Here is a 21,742-nt window from a genome sequence, read left to right on the forward strand (position 1 = left end):
TTTTTCCCTTGGGACTTCAAAGGGGTCCTCCATCCATCTGTCGATGGTTAGGGTTGAGTTTCGATCGCGCAAAATCTTAATAGCTAATCAATCACCGGTTAATGCCGCCGTCGCCGCCATCCATCGACGGCCGGAAATCGATTGCCGATTAAACCGGTCAAAAAGCAGGCAACCGGCGCTTGGCCTCCGATCGATTGCGGGTGTACTCTCGGGAGCGAGCTGATTCCTCATCCATATCCATCCATGCATGCATGCGATCGCTAAACCATGCATAATGCATGCATCCATAATCCAATGCTTTCCCGGTTTGATAGCCTTGTTTGATGGAACTGCTGTTTGTTGTGCACTTACTTTCTGTCTCCTCTTCCTCCTCCTCCTCCTCCTCCTCCTCCTCTACTGGATGTGAGACTATGGCATCCACAGAGAGATGAAGGACTTCAATTGAAGGTGGAGCTCTTTCTTCTTCTTATTCTTTCACAATCCTAATTTGGGCTGTTTCTAGCAAACCCATTTCTGCTCTCTGCAGCTGCTGTTGCTTTACCCTCAATCACTCACAAGCTCTGCCCAAACTGGTAGCCATATGATGTGAAGAAGACGAAGCAGCAACAGCAACAGCAGTAGCAGCAGCAGCACCGGCGTCTAGCAAGCTCAGCAGTAGCAGCAGCTAAAGGCGAGCATCAGTAAGTTTTTGCTGCAGCAGCAGCTCCACCACCCACAGCTTGGCTCTTCCTCAAGCCTTCTCCTTTTGCAAGCTTTGCCATGGACCTCCCCAACTCTTTCCTGATTCTGCTGCTTTGAAAACGCTTAGCTTCTGCTGCTCCTGCTCCTCATCTCTAGCTTCCATGCAACGCCATCCCCCAAACACTTCCATTTGATCTGTCTGCATCAGCTCTCTGTGTGTGTTTGCAAGCTCCCAAACAGCTCCATCTACTCTGCATCAGCTCTGTGTTTGCAAGCCATGAAGAGATGTGAGCCTGCAGAGATGGAGAGATCAGGTCCTCGAGTGTATGTTCCTCTCAGCTTGCCTGATGCAGCCGTTCCTACCTATGCCGTCTTGGAATTTGTGGGATTCTCCAGTCCTGTGCTCCAGCAGACTCCCGGTGCTCCAGCTATGGTGTGCCTTCCCCCTGTTTCTGCTGCTTCTTCCCTCATCTCCACCAACGCTTCTCATCCCAACTTCGTCCCTCTCACAGTCACCTCTGCAGATCCCCTTGCCGTCAGCAATCGCCCCCCAACCTTCCTTCAAGCTCGTCCTATGTGTGTTCAGCCCAATTTCTACCGCATCGACTCCATCTCTCGTCCCAAAGCCCCCCCTCAGAGCCTTCACCTCGTTTGGCCTGATGCTCCTCCGGAAATCGTTCATCTCGACTCTCCTCCCTCTTCCCCGTCCACAGTCAGCAAGGTTGGCTCTACTTCCAACGACAGTAGCGAGAAACCATTCCCAATGGTGGCCTGTCAAATGCCAAACCCCAGTGCTGCTGCAGCATCTAGGACGCCACTCGGGAATTCGGAAAGTGGAAGTATCGCTGCAAGGATCTCGGTTTCACAGACCGAGAGGGAGACGATCGTCCACACGCACTCCTCCAATTTTCGTGATGTGGTTCGCCAGCTTACAGGGGCTTCTAGTGATGATAAGGACTTGCTTCCCGTCACTCTTCCTGCTAGATTGGCAAACCGTGCCTACAACGAGGCTGGAAACAAGCATGATCCAAGTGCAAAGTGCGACGCTTCAACGGCATCAACGAGGTCGGTCGCTGAGTTGGGTCTGCGAAAGGCTCCCTTGAAGCTCCATGAGAGAAGAAAAGCGATGAGGAGCTTGGAGAAGCTCTCAACGGCTTACGCGGAACTACCTCCGCTCGTTCCAAGTCCAGTCACCCCTCTGGCCTCGGATTTCGAAAAATTTTGCACGGCTACCACTCCCACTGGAAGTCAGAGAAGCGTCGCGATCTCTCCAGGAAGAGCCGGAATGGAAGATTGTGCCAGTGTGGAACAAAGAGCCCACTCGGTTGGAGGACACGCCACAGATGAGAACTATTATGTGCAGCCTCCCCGTCCTCAAAAAAACGGGCCGACGCTCCTCAGTCTCTTCCCAGAATCACCGGTTTGCAGTCCTAGAGATTGATTTGGTTCCACCTTACGCTTGCAGGAGTTCGCCAGTAAGCCAAATTCCTTTCATGTTTCTCTTCAATTCATGTTTTGGCGAATTGGATTGATGCCATGTTTTTGGGTATTGGATTGATGCAATGTCCGAATGGTTTTTCACTCAGATCCTTGACTATCGAGTCTTGTACAGCTTTGCAGGGGTATCGGTTTTTCACTTCAGAGATCGAGTTTTGTACAATTGCTAGAGCACGCTACAAATCTGAGCGGATCGTATAAATTGAGTGCAAGGGACATTTTCCTCAACCAGAATGCTTGAGTTTTGGCTGCAGCCAATCATCAGTACTGATTGAAAGCTGGAGAGAAGGGGGTCTATTCTCATGGGCAGGTTCTCATGGAAGAAGGGATGAGCATGCTTTGCTTGCTCTGATCTAGGGATGGTCTTCATATCTGGTTTGTCCTGTGGTACTCCGATTTTTGATTGAGGCGTTTCACATATATGTACTTTAGTGTTCTGCTCATGGTATCCGATGCCAGTACCATCAAACTGGAGCTGAACTTTAGCATGTTCTTCAGTACTTTTTGTAAGAGATACATGAGAGCTTTCCAACACTCTAACCTCCTATCTGCAATCCATCATTGCCATGCATCAGACTACTTGCGGGATGGTGATGAATTGCTACAGGAGTGCTGGTCGCAAACTTCGTTTTTGAGAATATAGCGTCGGTGTTTCACTGCGTAATTTGATGTGTACCATGTCTCTAGCATTGCGGCAGGAGCTTTCAGATCTGTAGTTTGTATACAGTCTTCTCAGCTCCCAGTGTATAGGATCTGAAATGGTTTGTTTTCAAGGAAATCTCTAAAATTCATCCAAGACACTTTTCTATTTACATTGCCTAATGGTTAGTCACAACTTGACGCCCATACTAGGAAGCCGTAGCACTGTAGCTTGTATCTTCAGCAGGGGCAAGATTCAATCCTCCATTGCATGTTTGCATCACCCAAATGCTTTCTTTTGTTGAATCTGTTTTAGGAGTGGGCACCTTTGTTCGTATGAGCACCAACCAACAAAAGACAATTGCCTTTTGCCCTTATATATCGGCTGCATGCCCCTGCACACGGCCTTGCTTCTGCATTCTGCCAAATCGAAAGCGTTGAACATCTGGATCTATCTGGGTGTGGCCTTTGCTTCTGTATTCTGCCAAATCGAAAGCCTTGAACAGCTGCACCACTCAGCATAATGAACAATGTAGCTCTACTTTCTTGTAAAATTCATACTTTACAGTCTACAACTCTGATGATCATGGTTTATGTAAGGGGGAACTTAATCTGGAGCTGTGAAGATGACCTTGCTTCTGCATTCTGCATTCTCGAAAGCGTTGAACCTTCTTAAGTGAGTCATACCACCTAGCTTTTTGCACATTCATTCTAAAACGCATTCTAAAAGTGGGGAGACTAGCCCTTTGGGTAGATATGCCAATTGGTTCTTGGTAAGCAGAAGGTATAGGAATTTGAAATCTATGCCATTCCTCAAAAGTTAGGCAAATGGACCAAGTTTCACATTGATCGGTCATTAGACATATGAGAATACCTCACCCGCTTGAGTTTCCATAGTTTCACGACGTGTTGAACTAGATTGAAGGCTAGGCCCCTTGTGTAGGCTATGTTTGACTATTTGATGGGCTCATGTGATTAGAAGGTCCCGTAGTGCTACAATCTCTTCTTGTCACTTAATTGTATGCCACAATAATTATTTTGATAGGGTTCCATAATTAGCTCTTGAGAGTATTTAGTTAATTTTACTTTGTTGTTTCTTATTTTGGGCTTGAAGTTCTGATGTAATTAGCTCTTGAAAGTATTTAGTTAATTTTTACTTTGTTGTTTCGTATTTTGGGCTTGAAGTTTTGATGGCTCAACATGCAACCTCTATTGCTTGCAAGTTTTCCTCTTTTGAAGCTTTGCATTTCAATGGCTAAGACCTTAGTGGCATTTTAGCTCATGTGCATCAACTTTTTTTTTTGGGGTACTCTCAAATAGCTCATTGATTAGGAGGTTGCTTGGATGAAGATTATGGGGTTTCCATATTTTTAAAAGAAACTTATAGTACTATTTAACCTCCACTTCTTGCCTCCCTACCCGAGATGTCACCAAACCATGACAAGTGGTGGCACTTCATATGATATGTTGAAGCAATATAGAATCTTTTGAACATAGGAAAATAAAAAGTTGCAAATTGGATCTTGATAGAGGGATCTAGGTGTTGCATAATATAAAGGATTAAAGGAGCAACTATGGTACTTGCAAATAAGAGATTGCTCTTTGTGGAAATGTCCCATGTTACTTGAGAAGGTATCATGACAATATGCAATTGGAGTATTTAAACATTACATGTAGATGTATTTGTCATAAGCTCGTTAAGGAGCTAACTATAAGGAAGCTTGATAGCCGTTATAGCAAAAGTGGCAAAGATGGAAAAACATGCCAAAGATCAAGCCTAAAATAAGATTATGACAACAATTTGTAGAGAACAGCCAAAAGGCTTTACAAGGTTGATATGCCAAGAATAGTCAACAATGTGATATTACAAGACTGGCATATGTAGAGCAAATATGCATGCAATTCTCAAGAATCCAGTGGAAAGATGGAAAAACATGTCAAAGATCAAGCCTAAAATAAGATTATGACAACAATTTGTTGAGTAAAGCCCAAAGGCTTTACAAGGTTGATTTGCCAAGAATATTCAACAATGTGATATTACAAGACTGGCATATGTAGAGCAAATATGCATGCAATTGTTAGGAATCGAGTGGAAACTCATTTTGCCAAATGTATTATTGATGTGATGAATTGCCCACTTGAAAGAAAGGTTGAAAACAAATGAGTTATACTCTACATACTTTACACACTTTACATTTGTAACCCTTCATTCAATTGGATCTTTTAGCTATGAATTTTAAGACTGAAAGAATCAAATCATATTACACTTTTTAAATAGGAATCCTCCTACCAAGCAACTATTGATCTTTGAAAAATGATAAAACTGATATGAAAGTATAAAGAAATCAATGGATAAACATTCGTATTGCATTAATTATAATTTTAAAAATATGCAATAAAATAAAATTCAAGCTTACTCAATAATACATTAATGGAGAAACACTCCAATTCATTATTTTAAAGTTATAAAGAGAAAAGAAAAAAATTACTAATTGATCGAAGGACTTAATTGTAATGACACATGAACAATGTAAAAGAAAGAAAAGCAAACTAGCCTAATAAACTAAAGCTTACTCACTCAATCCATTAATGGGTAAACACTCTAATTCATTATTTTAAAATTATTAAAAACACTTTCTTTAAAAAAAAAGATCAAGAATTGTAAAAAACTTGATTACAACGACACATGAATAATATGAAAGAACGGAAGGAGAACTCCCCGAGAACTAATATTAATCAAAGGTCATTGTATTAAATGGATGATTTTTTGAAGTTTGTTCGTTAAGAAACTTTTATATTGGTGTTGAAAGTTTGTATGCCCTAATAAAAATGTTTAAAAGAGTCACTAGGATTTGAAACTTTTCTGTAAAAATTTTAAAGTTCCGCCAGGATTTACATTTTTTACTTCAAATTTCAAAAGAAGATACATAAAAGTGTACTACATCCTATCAATATTGTGAAACCAAAATGACAAGCTCAATAAACTTTTGCCAAGCTTCTATATCAATATATAAGCATAGCTTCGATAAAAACATCCATGGCTAGGGGAACCATCACTTTAGGTGGTGTTTTCTCAAATAGCTCTACTAGCTCTGATTCTTCATACTTGTAGGTACGCTGGGGCTCTTGAAAGCCATTTGCACTATTACACTCTCGACGCTATAATTCGCTTCCAGTTATTGATAAGCATGAGGCATATCATTAATTGCACATACCCTTTCCAAGATGATTGCTACTTACAAAGGATCATTCTTGATTACCGCACAATTTCTGTGTTTTTGAAGAGCATGGTCATCCCTGTCCAAGCAAAAAAATCATGGACTCAATCATCTTGTATTGTAAAAAGTTCCAAAAGCCATTAATAAGACACTGTGGCTTATAATATGGGTTGATGATGGAAATTTTTTTTTTTGGGGGGGGGGGAGTAGTATTTGTATTATTAATAGAAGATCATAGGATTAGTCTTTACATATCCTTGTTTACATATCCCCCAAGGGGAGAAAAAAGAGACACAAAAATAGTAGCTATTAAACATTTGAGAACTGCATAAACCATGACTTCCCACATTAGGTCTCCTTAGCTTTTACCTAGAATAAGGTAGGAGCTTTTGGAGCTTGCATAACTTTTTGTTGTACTTTGCTGGCATCAAAAGGCTGGTCATGAGCAATGATTTCTTTGTGCAGTTGGTTGAGGCCATCGTTGTAATTAAGTATCTATTGGTGGTCAACCAACCTCTGGGCCTGTGGCACCACCAAATTGAGCATAAGGAAAGAGTTAGTAACATCAACATCATATAATAGGAAGCAAATATGTGCCTTTCGGAACCATTTCATGAAAACTATTTTAGGGTTAGAAACTATATCGTTAAAGCCAAATGAACCACAATGCATGGGCCCTCATTGTAAACCGTTAATTTTGACTGACTTAAGCAACATCTCCAAGAAGTATGGCCTTTCGATTTACAGGTTCACCTAAGTGATGTTGGATAAGTTTCTAGGCTCTCCTAGTAGCAGGGCATGCCACAAAGAGGTGGAAAACATCTTCCTTTGAACTTGGGCACCTTTAACAGCTTTCATCATGTTTACAAATCATTAGGCTTTTACTAGATGACACCGCTTTGTGTAAAATTAACCAGAGTATTGTTGACTTTTTCTTTGGAATCCCTTTGTCCCATATTTGAAGAAATATATTTTTCCATCTATGCCTGCTATCATTAGTTTTCCATCTATTTTTAAAGGTTCTAAAAAACCTCATCAAAGTCCTCTTTGGGGGTAGGAATGGGAAGAAGATGGTTGCAACCTACCCAGCTTCCTTCCACCAGAGTAGGGAAGTGCCCCCTTTCCATTGTGTCTCCTCTAAACACAACCTGACTCTTCCCATTATAAGATTTATTTCCTTGTTTTTCAATCTAAATTTCCTTCTAATCTCTAGCCAAGTTTTCCATCTGAATTCCTCCTCTAGCAAAAGTTGACCCCAAGATTGCAACCTGTTTTTAAAAATCATATGCTTGGCTGGAAATCATTGTCATCCAGATGGTAGTTTTTATAAATGGTAGAGACCCATATAGAATCGAAAGTCATAAAGGACCCTTACCTTGAAAAGACAAGTTTTTTATAGCCTCAAAAGAGCCCCAGAGAGATATCTAGAGATGGCTTCATTTTGTGGTACAATGTTCTGGATTGCAGATAGCAGCAAGGCTTGGATAGTTTTTCCATTTAGGAGCTCTCACTATTTTCGACTAAGGAAAAGTTTCTCAGGAGTAGTGAGGACAAATCCCATTTAGGATTGAGGATGGCCTTTATTATCTAGGTAACAACAAGCTTATAGGATGACTATTCAATGTCAACAACTCCAAGTCTACCTTCTGCTTTAGATCTAGTATGGAAGGACCACTTGACCTTAGAGATCCTTCTTCTTAATGGAGTGCCACCCAAAGGAAGAATCTATATAGCTTAATGAACTCGTCCAGGCTAGATTTAGTAGCAGAGCAGTAAGAAAGATAGAATATGCTCATTGGATAGATGCAGTGCTTGAGCACAAGTCTTTTCCCAACCAGATTTGCTTGCAAACCTCTCCACTTTTCTAGTTTCTCCTTGAAGCTTTTCAAGAACAAATCCCATCTATCCTTCATGGATACTTCAAAAACCATTGGTATGCCAAGGAGTCTAAAAACTATGCCCTTGCATATTTTGAAGCATCCCAACTGTTTCAAAATCTCAGAGGCCCTCACTTTTAAGGTACAAAAGCTAGTTTTGGAGTGATTAATTAGAGACCCAGATGCTTTGTAGAAAGTGTCAAGGAATTCAAGCACTCCTTTGATGTCCTGTTTAGTTTTCCTAGGGATAACATTAGTATCATTTGCAAATTGTTGGGATAGTAGTTGTTTTTCTGAAGGGAGATCTATGCTCGCCCTTTGTCAACTTGGTCTTGAAGAAGCCAGGCTAAGGCATCATTAGCAATGGCAAAAAGTAGAGGTGCAAGACTCAATCCTTGCCTGATAGAAGTCTTCAAAATGAAAGGCAAAGCATTGCTTAGCAATAATTTGACTGAAGATACATAATTGTCACCTAGCCCTAGGTGCTTCAGAGACTGAATCAAGAAGCCCCAATCCAATCTGTCATATGCCTTATCAAAGTCCACTTTTAAAAAATATGTTTCCTACCCTAATTCCTTTTCATATTCACATCCTTCCTAGATATTGATAATGACTTCAAGTAAATGCCTGCCCTTAATGAATCCCCTTTATTCTTGAGGTATCCAAGTTCCCATTAACTTGTGAATCCTTAATGCAAGAGCATTGGCAAAGTTATTGTAACTACAATTTAGCATTGTGAGTGGTCTCCAATTCTTGAGATTTTGTTTTACCTGCTTTGGGTATGACATCGATAATGCCTCCATTGATGTGTCTAAAAATATGTTTTTTTCTAAAATTTTATGCCAGACCTTAAGCATATCAAGGCCCGAAAAATCCCAAAAAGTATTTATAAAATTCAATTGAAAGTCCATTTCACCTAGGGTTTTACCATTAACCATTGCAGTTACAACATCGTTTAACTCCTCAATGGTGAGGAGTTTTTCTAATAAGTCCTCGTCAACTTTTTGCACAGTCCTTCTAGTAGCTAGCACCCCTTCATTAACATTGATAGACGCACATAGCAATATCTGGAAATGGGAGCATACTATTTGCAGGTTGTCCTCAGTGAATGATGCATAAGTGTTGTCCTCAGTGGATACTACATAAGTGTTGTTCTCTTTTATGAGGAGGGGGATTTCTTCCTTTCCCCTCTTTCTCTTGATAATTTTAAACATCTCCTTGGAAGGTCTGTTAAGTTTCCATGCCCACCATTCTTTAAAGTAGATTTTGGCTTCTTCTAGAATAAATCTGCTCTTGTTTCCTGAATTATCTTTTGGCCCTAGTGAGCTCTTCTTGTGCAACCACATCCCCTTGCTTGGCTTTTGATTTAGCTTCTTGAATAGTGATCTTTATCATGTCCATCCTTTTTGCTCTATTACCAACCCTATTTTTTTGGCTAACTTAAGAGCCATCTGGGTGTTAAGGACTACCTCCTACCATGCAGTTGCGGGGGAAGACAACTTTGCAAAGGACTCACTCCAGCTCTCAATAATCTGATGTACATACCTCGATTGGGAAAGGGAAGGGTCTATCTAAAACCTAAAAGAGGGCTTTTGACCCCTTCCAAAATCACAAACCATAGCATTGGTTTGTAATCTAAAAGGAAAAGGCTAGAGAAGGTCTGAGAGGTGCAAGATATAGATTTCTGTAGTAAGACTTGAGCAACATAGCATTTGTCTAGCGTGGCCTCTCCTGTTGTCACTAGTCTACATGTTGTACCATGTGTGATTTCACCCACTTTGCCAATGTCCACAAGCTATAGATGTTCCTTAAGATGATTGAAACTTGTAATTCTAAACCCCTTAATATAGACCTTTTCCTTAACCAAAACCCCCTAACATTATCACATCCTCATCACAATCTCGTATTGAATCCCACATTTGTTTTCTACTTTGAACACTAGTGGGGGCATACACTGAGATAACTGTGAAAGAAACACCTTCATCCTACATTGGATCCTTATTAAATTAGACTTTGCATCTTTGAGTGCTTTAATGATCCCTTCTTGATAGTGAGAAAGGATGCTGATGGTTGTACCCCTCTGCCCTCTTCACGATTAGTGGAAAACCAAACTCTTCTTCTATCAATTGACATTAATATTTGTCCTAGCGCTTGTCTGATGACCTTAATGTCCTAAAGTGCAAGGAACGTTGGGGAAAGAGAGTTAATCCTCAACCACCCGACTAGTTCTAACCCTTTGTTAGCGTAAATTAATCCATAGACTTTGAGGGTGAGCAAAGAGATGGGCTTACTTACCATTTTCGTTTTCCCCATTTTTAGCCTTTGGGGCAGGGTCGTTGGGGGCTGGGTGTCTCCTTTCACCTAGGAAAACTCGTCTCTTATTTTGAATTATTGTTAGGGATTTACCCTTTAGAACAATATCTTTCTCTATTGGCTTAGGAGAAAGGACTTCTTCTTCAAATTCTCCCCCTCCTCTATGTCTATCATCATTGCATCTTTTAGATTTAACACAACTTAAAACTCTTGAGACCACAACCAAGTTTCACTATCATCATTGCATCTTTTTTAATTAACTCAACTTCAAACTCTTGATACCAACCACGTCTGACTGCCTCACCTTATATTTCCTCAGCATTTTTGTTATCCATTCATCAATCTTTTGATCTAGTGCATCAAAAGCATTCTTTATTATAATTGGTGGTGCTTCTCGAGTCTTATGCTTGGGGAGGGGGATCGTTTTTAATTGCATGTCCTAGAAATTATGTGCTTCCAAGCTAGGATCCTCCTGAGGCTTGCTGTCATTGTGTACCCATTTTGTCGGGTGGTCGAGGACGCGAGTCTACTGTACTATAGGATTCTTGGCCTTACCCTTTTTCTAAGGGTAGTTCTTAACTGTATTAGAGGATATCCCACAGTGAAAACAAGAGTTTTGGAGTTTCTTATACACTAGGGGTTGCTCTTTGTATACCTCTCCATTTCCATGAAGAATGACAAGCATATCCATAAGTTCTTCAACCATAACTAGCTAAATGTTTCTAAGAAATGGAACCCTAGACCTTCATTGCTATTGGACATGAAAGGAAAAGATGTGGAGAAGTTTCCAAGTATGTAGCACAAAACACACAATTACCCAAGGTGATCTAACATGTTTGCAATTGGTCTCCCATGAGTAGGCCTCCCACTAGTATGCAAAAAAAAAAACCTTCCCTTGATATGGAACCCCAGAGCACTAGCCCTAAAGAAGTACTTATGTCCACTAGGCTCTACTCTTTCGAGTCTCCCATACCAAATTAGCCTTCTAATTGAGTCAATGCTTAAGCCTCTTTCACCATCATGTGGTACACTTGATTTGTTGTACACTATACTATGTCTTGAGGCTTTCTAAATGCCCAATTTAAAGTAAGATTGCTGGTGGTCCACTTAAGGGATGTCACCAAGCTTTGGAATAACAATTTTTTCATTTTTCAACCCCAACCACATTCCCAATGCTATAGAGCTTTGCTACTTGGTTGCACAAAGAAAAGGGAAAATCTGCGTATCTAGAAGGTCTTCAACCATAACTAGTTGTAACACATATCTAAGGATTTCCCTTGGAAATAACAAATTGTTCCTTTTTCAACCCCAACCACATTCCCAATGCTGTTGTAGAGCTTTGCTACTTGGTTGCACAAAGAAAAGGGACCTAACCCACTCCAAATCACTATTGACCTTTCTTTGTCATGTGAAAATTAGGAGACCACCATTCTAAATAAAGTGGCTTATTTCTAAGGATCCATAGGCTTGCATGGAGCGTGGGGAAGGGAGGAATGGCTATTCCTGTGCGCTGTTAGTTTGGTGCCAATAAAGTTTTTAGGGATGACAAGGGAGCTGCATTGCCATGTCTCGAGTGGGATGGCTTCAAACTACATGCAGGGTGCTCGGCAGGGTGCATATACGCCTCGAATTTTTCTACACAGAGAGTGGAGTGCTGGAAATTTTTGAATTCCCACATGAGTGGGGGTCACTAGACTTTGGCAGGAGATTGGAATTTCACGAAAGGTGATCATGATAGGTCTCATTCATCGGGAGTGCTGGAGGGCGCAGAATGCACAGCCTGGGACGAGTTGTCCCTTAACAAGGGGCTCATCGACTGTGAGGAGCTAGCATTGGGAGGCCTGGGTGATTTCACATGGAGCAATCGACGGAAAGGGGAGCTCTATTGTGCCAGTTTCCTAGATTGGTTCTATGCCTTCGAGGAGGGCTGGTGGCTCAAAGGTCCATTGAGCGGGGAATGCCTTCTTCAAATGAGCCTCTCAAATCATCTTCATGTCAGATGTACTTTCTGTGTGCCATCATGCATGGGTTTCTCTAAGGACATCCCCTTCAAATTCAACAAGCAACTCATTAATTCCAAAAGCTTCTACCAGGAGATTTGACGGCTCTGGGTAGCTCCTGCCATCGATGTGTTGGACCCATGTGCTAGGTGAGGGACCGGGTGAGAAAAATTCTACTCAAAGCAAAGGAATAGCAAAGCCAGAGTAAAATAAAAAGAAGGATGCCTCGCACTAGCTGCCCAAAGTTAGAAGGTCCTCGAGGGCAGCAATCAAGCTCACGCCCAAGGACCCCTTGGTGGCCACACTTTTGGTGGAGACTGAGGCAGCCATGCAGTTTGTCGAGCCATGCAGTTTGTCTAGGATTAAGGCTAGGATTAAAAGCCGGCAGTTATGGCTCTCAATAGGGGATTGCCCAACAAAGTTTTTCTTCCAATCAGTGAAGCTCAAATTTGCTAGAGAAGCCATTGATAGGGTTGTAGACCAACAGGACAACCTTGTCACTTAATACTGGCACATAGTCGAGCTGTTTTGTAAGGAGCTGGGTGCGATAGAAAATGAAGACACAGTGCAAAGTACAGAATGGGCCGCCAGCGTTAACAAAGTTCTTGACGAACTAGTCCCAAGGGTTTCAGAGTATCAGAGGGGTCTACCTTTCATGAGGATGAGCTAGAGGCAGCATTGTGAATGCCATGGAAAACGATAGGGTGCCAGGTCCCGATGGTCTCATGGTAGAAATTTTCAAAGAGTTTTGGGACATACTTGGGCAAGACCTCTTAGAGATGGCCAATGAGGTAGTGTGCAAAGGTTAAGTCTCCTCCAACATCAATGTGGGCCTAATCAAGCTGCTCCCCAAGCGTCAAACTTGTCTCAAGGTGGCCAATTGGAGGCCAATAACCATGTTAAATACCTCTTACAAAATCCTAGCTAAAGCTCTCGCAATTAGGATATGACAAGTGTGCACATCTGTGGTTGATAGGGAGCAATGTGGCTTCATTAAGGGCAGGGATATTTTTGAAAATATTATCAACGTCTCCGTCACCCTAGATCATGTTTTGCAAGACAAGATAGAAGGTAAATTTCTTTGGCAAGGCGTATGGCCATGTTAGGTGGGACTACCTTCTAGTGGTGTTAGATAGGTTGGGGTTTTGGGGTGGATTCACAGGTAAAGTTGTTGCTCTCAAAGGAAACAAGTTAGCGGTTCTCAGCCTAAACGGGGGAGTTGTGGGTAATTTCGAGCTCAAACGGCCCATCCACCAGGGCTGCCCCCTAGCCCCCCTTGTGTTCGCAATTGGCACCGTCCCTTTGATTCACATGATTCAGAACGCAGTGGCCTCTAGTGCCATCAAGGGAGTCATGCTACCTTCCAATAGCTAGCTCTGCTTGCAACTCTTTGCAGATGATATGATGGCGTTCTTTGTAGAAGAGGACACTAGTGTAGTAGCTCTCTTTTGTATTCTTGAGATGTTTTGTTTGGCTTCTGGCTCCAAGCAGCTAGCTCTGCTCGCAACTCTTTGCAGATGATACGATGGCGTTCTTTATAGAAGAGGACGCTAGTGAAGTAGCTCTCTTTTGTATTCTCAAGATGTTTTGTCGGGCTTCTGGCTCCAAGTGTAGCTGGATGAAAACCTTCGTGTTGAAAATAGACCCAGACCTGTGCCCCACCCCCTTGGTTGAGGTGTTACCATCTCCAAGTGATCAAATGGGGGCAATAGTGCGGTACCTAGGTGTGCCACCGGGTATTGGATTAACAGTTCACCAGATGTTCGCATAGATCAAGGAGAGAATCAAGAGTAAACTCAAATTCTCTCAAGAGTAAACTCAAAGTTCGGCACGGTCTCACCCTTGGCTGGAACGGACAGGTCCTGATCGTTCAACACATCTTGTCAGCTGCCACCACCATGTATGTCGCATCAGTGTGGAACCTCCCCAAGTCAAATTGGCAAGAAATCGAGCGACTCCTATGTAGTTTTCTATGGGCAGAGGAGGAGAATAAGAGGCGGATGCATCACATCCCATGGGAGCCCCTAAAAGTGCCCAAAATGCTAGGTGGTCTAGGCCTCCCCGTCGCCAAGCACAGAAACGTGGCACTAATTGTTGGTAAGTGGCTTCCCCGGTTGATTGAATTCTCCATCCATGGGCAAAAATTGTCAAGGAATTCATCAGTAAACAGAAATGGTCAAGCTTGCCTTCGTTTGATCGTCTTTGTTTGGGTTTTTCCCTCCACATTGTAGGTTCAGATCTCATAGCAGGTTTGGTTTTTGCTTGGAAGGAATGTGTCCCCCTGCTGACTTGGAAGGGCCATGAAGGCCTCAGAGGTAGCTCCAGCCTAGCAGAGAGCGTATGGTGGAGCTCAACATTCTGGTTGGGACCCGTTCACAAATCATGACCTTAGGCATGCTAGGACCTTGTTTAAGAAGGGGCTCAAGAATGGGGAGGATTTCTAAAACCAAGATACAGTGCACTGGTATACTCTTGAGCAGCTGCAAAGCCAATTCCAGCTCAATGATGGTGAGTTAGACCTCCTTCACGGAGAGTTTGAAAGGATCCCAAAGGAATGGCCCACCAATGCCTGCGATCCATATTCTAGAGACTCAATGATTTGTAGCTAGGTAAGACGCATTTGATCTCCTCAAAAATCATATATAGGAGTGATCCATGGCACAACCATAATCCTAGCCTTTAACCATAAATGGATGCTTAGAAGAGGGGTCAAATGGTGGCGTTCGAGGTTTCACTCTATTTGGAAGGCGTGCGTAGCTGAAAAAGCATCATTCATGATGTGGAAGGTCATTCACTAGTGGTTGCCAGCTAGGGGCAGACTAGGGAAGCACATGCCCATGTCCCCGATGTGCCCCCTCTATGGTAAGTCAACGGAACTAGTAAGGCACCTCTTCATGAATTGCTGTGTCACCTGCAGGGTATGGCTCAGAGTGGAGGCTGCAATTTGCAAGAGGAGCCTAGTGGCCAAGTTCTACATTGGCTTGCAATGGCGATTTTGGTTTGCACGAGAGAGGCGACACGGCTCCCCTCGAGCCTAGTAGCCTACTGGCCATACATTTGCGCCTTAGTATTTCTTTCAGTTTGGGAAGTCTATAACAAGATAGTCTTCAGGAGTGAGGTCGCCTTAGGCTACAAGGAATCAACAATTTATCACCTTGGTCATGGGTCCAATTACAATTTAAATATCCTTACAAGTATTTATAGTCTCCATATCTTCAAGCAGATACAACTTTGAAAATGAATGCTTGCTATCTCCATTGATTCAAGATATGCTATTGTAGACATTTCACTTCCCTAAAACCTCAAGCGGCCCCCCTCCCCCTTATTGTCTTTTACTGCTTGCTATTGTGGTTTGCATATAATATACCTTCACATCAACCTTTCTCAATGTTTCAAGTCTGGTATGCTATGGTCTTTGCCACCATTCATTGGTACTTGCATATGATCTCCAAATAATCATTTACAACTTGTAAATTCTCAATATACCCTATTAGAGTACTGCATTTGAAGCTAAATAAAACACTAGCAACATATGCAATAACAATAAGGCACTTAAACAACTGTGGTAGAAGTAATAATAACATTCAAAAGTAGTAACATAGCAAGAGTACAAACAAACATCAACAGCAATAATCCAAGGTAAGTATAAACAATGGTAGTAGGAAATAAGAAATGCCCTTTATACTAGTAAGAACACATAGCAAAACCATTTGGCTTAGTAAACCATGTCTCATCATCAACCAATGCGGATATTTCGAAGCGTAAATGTCAAATCTCCATTAGCATAATCTACTTGTTCAATTCATTTACAACTTTTTACTCTTCTTGTCATTAAATTTTTTAGTATTCCACTAGACCATTTGCACCTAATGTTTGTTTGTTAATGCCAAATGATAGGTGTAGAAATAAGCATATATATATTTTTGGAAAGAAGCATATTGTGAGAGAAATCATTAACGTATGTCTATAAGTCATATGCATACCTAATATTCTCTTACAATCTTACGACCTACCTCCCTAGAGGTCGTGCTATAGTGGAGGATTGAAACGCTTTTGTGAATTTCCAAGTGTGATTAAAAAAAAATTAATTAAGTTGTGTGTTTCAAATTGCCATTTATGGAGATCATCCCCCAACCCTTTAAAAAATAGTTTGCTTTCTCTTTTGAACCTTAAAGCGCTTGCTTTAGCACTATACTAGGAGAGAGTGCCTACACGCACTTGTGTACTCTTGTTAGCTATAGCTATAGATTCTCCTTCTCTCATCCCTCCAATCCTCGCATTCCCAAATCACCTCCTCTAGTCCTTGGTCGTGCACTTACTTTCATTTTTGTGAGTTAACTAGAAAGATCATGTCTATACAAATTATCATTTGGTGGTGTTTGAACAACCATATTTGCGTTTGGCATGCTAGGACAACGGTTTTGTAAAAATTCGATAAACAAGAGAAAGTCTAAAAATAATAAATGTTTTGCTGATGTTGATTCATACACTTTGATTTTACTTGCGAACATGTACTTGATTAACATACAAATTGATGGAATGAGCCACACTAGTCTTTCACAAAGCTTACTGGGACTATGAGGGATAACAATACAAAGTAATGAAGGACTAAAAGCATTCTACATGATTCCAATAAATCCCCACCTTTGCAAAGTCCTTCCTTGTGCATTGCAAGCTCCATTAGATCACCATTTGCATAGTTTGCACTAGGCTATTGCACAAGGATCATGCTTTTTGCATAGTTTGCACGATGTTGTGCATTGCAAGCTCTATTAGATCACCATTTGCATAGTTTTCACTAGGCTATTGTAAAAGGATCATGCTTTTTTACTTTTTCTCTTCCATTATTCTAGTATGACTACTTATTAGAAGGAGCTGCAAATTTTTTTGTTTCTTGCCCATCTCCATTCCCAGCAAAGGAGATGGGGTCTAATGTTTCCTCCATGATAATGTCTTAGTGTGTTTCTCAAGGAGCCACTAGTATCATAGTTTCTTGGTCATTTCCATCCCTAATAATTATCCCAAGGATATAAGAAGAATCATCCCCATGTCTTTGACTGTTTAAGTGTGACAACCTTTTGAAGGAGCCACACACATCATGGTTTTTTAGTCACGTCTACTCCTAACAATCATGTAAAAGTATCTAGCCGTTGCTCCATATTATATCCTCTTATGCCATACTTTTTAGTCCATGTATCCCTGGATTCTCATGAGAGCCATATCTCATCTAGACACCATCACAACACAAATCTTTCAATCAATTCCATTAGGGCATTTACCTTGGTTTCACTCGCAAAAGGGAAACAATTTACCATTGTACATAAAATAGGGGTCTTGGAAACACTAGAGTGCCCGGGCACACAATTGCCTTGGTGGTCCCTTCTGAGCAAAGTGCCATATGGTGATAACATCAATAGAGGATCTTATCAATCTTTTCATAAACTTGGGCCATTCTCAAATTCTATAATATTGCATCAATGAAGTGCAATGATGCAAATGACAAACTGAAACTGAGAAAGCATTGGACATGGGCATGGACAAGAGAGAGTGTTTCCTTTAGTGGATCTCAAGCACGGGCCCCTAACAGTTTGTTCTTGTGATGAGGCAAGTTAGCAATTTTTCAGAAATTCGATTACTAACCCAACCATTCACGTGCTCAAAATTTTTGGTAATCATTACATGTTGGTTTACCATCGGTTGCTTCACAAAAAGCATCATCATTACAACCGAATGTCTATAGCCCAGCAACCCTTTGCATTTTCATATTTGCAAGCTGGAGAATCAACTTGACTATCCATAGCTACTTCGTAACAACTGCCACCTACAGGTAGACAAGGGTTAAAGAGTCTGAAGATCTAGTATGATTTGTTGGCAATTGGGTTACTCCCAAGCTCCCGGAGGTTTGTAATGACTGATCATGTGAATAGGCTCTAAGGGCCTATTTTCGCGTAGGCTAGGTGGCACACCTAGATAGCTAGATGGCCACCTCCGCCGGTTCACTTACATGGGTGGTCCTTTGGGCTCTAGCCTTGGAATTTGGGTTGATTGGACACAAGTTCTGGGAGAGCTACATAGCACCCATGCGACTTCCCTGTCTTCCATATCATGCGCCGTCGTTTGAATAGATCGGGCACAAGTGTGTCAGAGATTACAATCCATTAAGCATAGATCAGGTACATGTGTGGCGGAGATTACAATCCGTTAAGCATGGATGGGGCACATTACAATGCCGCCGAAATTACAGGCACATGGCTGTTGGAAGATGGCAAGATGCGCTCCAAGGGCAAACACGCAGGGCATTTTGTTTTGTTTTGAAAGCCAGCTTTGCTCTGTGAGGCATGTACACCCACGAGCATTGTGGCAACTTTTCAATGCGTGTTGAAGCATTGCGTGCACGTACCGTAGTCTTCCATCCTGGTAGAGTTAAGGTGCCACGTCTGCGATCCTGTAAGAGTTATGGTGCCACATCAGCGACAGGTGGCTGTAAGAGTTATGGTGCACGTCTTCTGATGCACCACCTTGAGCTTTTGGATAAAAATGGAGTCGGCCAAGAGATGGAGGATGCTTCCGGCATCGATCTTGTTTGCTTCAGAGATCGAACGAACGCTGCAGCCAGGTCTCTTTGCCCTAAGATCAAGGATCAAGAGAGAATGTCCGAAGCTCTGCTCGATTCATGCCAAGAAGTCCGACCATCAATGGCGCCAAGGCAGCAAAAACGCTTCATTGAGAGTGTGAGAGATTTACTTTTATGCCTGTGTTTTACAGTCACGAATGCGTGACGAAAAGGGGATTGTTGATCTCCAAACGTACCAGTTGTTCCGGAAATTCAGCTACATCTTGCTTTGAAGGAGCGCACCGATAGGTATTCTGCCAATGACTTTCATGATGTACATTTAAAAGAAGTCGATGCATTTGAACTTTCATGTTGTACATTTGAAAGAAGTCGATGCATTTGGTGTCTGGACTTGAAGTTTGGCCTTAGAAAGCGGAAAACTCATATAGGAGAACTGGAAGCGAGCAGAAATGCCTCTTCAAGCAGATGTTCATCAATGATGCGGAGCCCCTACTGGTGAAACATCCTTGGATCGTATTTAAAGAACACGCGAAGAAATCAAATATTTGAGTGATCAGGAGTTGCGATTCAAGTTTTGGTAGCTGATATCCGAAGCAGAATCAAGATTTCACAAATCTCTTGCTACGGATTATGCAAAGCTTAAAAAGCTTCACCTCTTGCGGGTGAAGAATGAAACCCTGGACATGGGCATGTGTGCTAAGCCAGCGTTTTGAGCTTATCGTCTGGGAGAAAGTCCGAGACAGTGCAGGGGTTTAACTTCGCAGAACGGCTAAAGAGAACAGTGCTGCGGGACGATTTTGTGGTGATGAAGATGCTGAAAATCGATCTATTGCCAACATGTCATATTAACGGGCAGCACCTTGCGCATTGCTAAAACGTTCCCCATCCTGCTGAATTCGCCTGTGTGTCTTCTGAAGCTCTCCTCGCGTACGCTCTGGAGCTTGGGGAGGTAACGGGAGTCGAGAGGCTCCCTCTTACAGTTCCCAACGCTCCCGTAGGTGACGGGAGTCCACCTCTCACAACCTCCCAGCTGGCGTGCTGCCGTTGGTCGGCTGTCCGGGATAGGCTATCTCCTTCCGCATCTTCCCTATAACCTTCGTAAGGGAAACCATATGCAAGGCTTATTCGACAGCTTGTAAACGAGCCAAAGCACTCTATAAGGACATAAGACATGGAAGAGTTGTGTCTGCTTTGTTTTCGCTGGAGGAGACCAACTGGCTTGGTCCCCGGGACTTAGTCTTTTATCTACTTCCCAAAGGTGTTCTACTTCTTCTTCGCCTGTCTTCGTGCGATGGGCATTGGAGGTTTGCGGCTCATATGCCACAGGGACTGCGTGGGATGTCACCTCACCATTGTAGGCTCATTTCTTGGTGGTTTAAACATCACTCATGGCCTCCTATTATGAATAAAACGTATTTTGCATTGATCTAATCTTTAAGTTATAGCCCCTTCTTGTCAAGCTATGGCCTCCTATTATGAAGAAAACGTATTTTGCATTGATCTAATCTAGAAGTTATAGCCCCTTCTTGGCAAGCTATGGCCTCCTATTATGAAGAAAGCATATTTTGCATTGATCTAATCTAGAAGTTAAAGCCCCTGCTTGTCAAGCTAATATTTCTCTTCAGGAGAGAACAACAGACTTGATCTTATGTTCAGGCTCTATGCCAACCATCAAAGAGAGCCAATTCTCCTTGTTTTTAAAAGATTCTTGCAAGGGTTCTCTCTCTTTGAGCTAGATTTTTTGGTCTCATCAGTCTGCAAGTAAAATTTGTGGGATGTTGGGTTGCTGGTTGTGTCTGTCTATGGAAAAGCAAATTTTTTTCTGTTTTGACAAACATAGAAGCAAAGTGTCCTTCAATTGGAAAATGGAGTGTGTTGCACATATTTGGCATGACAAGTGTGAATGTTCAAGACCTTTATATGTCGCAGGTGCTCAAATTGGATTTCACGTAACTGAAAAATTAAATAGTCTTACCTGCAAGTGGAAAGTGAAGCTAAGTGAATTGGCCTTGATTTCTGGAAATAAATTGGGGTATACCACACTTGGTTACATGAGCAAAAATAAATTGGGATATACCACACCTGGTATCTGAGCAATGCGTGCTAAAATATGGAGTTTTCCTTGGGGAGTAACATTGCAAGATGACACTGAAGGTCTCATGTATGCTTTAAATCCACGTTTGAGACACCCCAATATCCCTTTTGAGTATGTTAGAGGATATGATGCACACAATGTAGGCATGTTATAGGAGGGGGTTTGCCTCTGACATTGAGTACAGCACAGATATGTTGGACCATGCGTACCTTTGGAGCCCATGATGTGAATACAGCCATCGATATTTATTACATGTGGCAAATTAGAGCATGACGAGGCCTTTTTGTTGGTTTAGGTGAACATGCTTTGTTTTTTGGTGTGTTCTGCATGTATACGTTTTAGACAATTTTGTAAGTGGATGCACTTTAACACACCCAAATCTGAAGGCAGTCTATGGGTCATGGGGAGAGACACGGATCGCTTTCAGCAATTTCTAGGCATTAAGAAACAAAGCATTCAGTGTACCAAAAAAATGTCACATCTTTAAGGTTTTGAATGTTTCGACAAAGTACACCCCACAATTAGGCCGGCACATTTATTTCTAGACCGCAACATGGGTTTAATTTGCATATGGGGATAAGAAGTCTCAGAAATATATCAAGCATATTTGAAACACGTTGGAAAGCTACTCTTTCTTTTGATTATACCTGAAGGAGACGTATTGGAAAAGGACGGACAAAAGATGTTTGGGTCCATTGAAATCCATGCCTTTGCCCTATATCATGTTAATATGATCTTAAGTAAAGAGTTACAGGGATTCTTCGATATAATGAATATCTCATTAGCTGCCGTCAAATACAATGCCAGACTGCCTTTGGAAGCTACTGAATAAGAAATAATGATTGTAT

At 41.9% G+C, this 21,742-nt stretch overlaps 1 protein-coding gene across 2 annotated transcripts; it reads left to right on the forward strand.

Moving 5' to 3' along the window:
• The first annotated feature begins 367 nt into the window (after positions 1-367).
• LOC147883618 (uncharacterized) lies at positions 368-3,210 on the forward strand. Of its 2 annotated transcripts, XM_087400091.1 has the most exons (3): positions 368-585; positions 698-2,156; positions 2,294-3,210. In XM_087400091.1, the coding sequence occupies exon 2, from the start codon at positions 959-961 to the stop codon at positions 2,120-2,122; it is 1,164 nt and encodes a 387-aa protein (XP_087256217.1). In that variant the 5' UTR covers positions 368-585; positions 698-958; the 3' UTR covers positions 2,123-2,156; positions 2,294-3,210. The 2 variants fall into 2 exon arrangements, with proteins under 2 accessions (XP_087256217.1, XP_087256216.1); XM_087400090.1 differs by having other exon boundaries at positions 368-2,156.
• Positions 3,211-21,742: the final 18,532 nt, after the last annotated feature.

The sequence above is a fragment of the Dipteris shenzhenensis genome, chromosome 28, assembly GCF_047967505.1.
Source record: "Dipteris shenzhenensis isolate YYH24624 ecotype China chromosome 28, Dip_SZ_1.0, whole genome shotgun sequence".
In the NCBI taxonomy this organism is placed as follows: domain Eukaryota; kingdom Viridiplantae; phylum Streptophyta; class Polypodiopsida; order Gleicheniales; family Dipteridaceae; genus Dipteris; species Dipteris shenzhenensis.

Excerpts from the sequence above, each read along its gene's own strand:
- LOC147883618 (XM_087400090.1), top strand. The coding sequence starts at position 959 with ATGAAGAGATGTGAGCCTGCAGAGATGGAGAGATCAGGTCCTCGAGTG.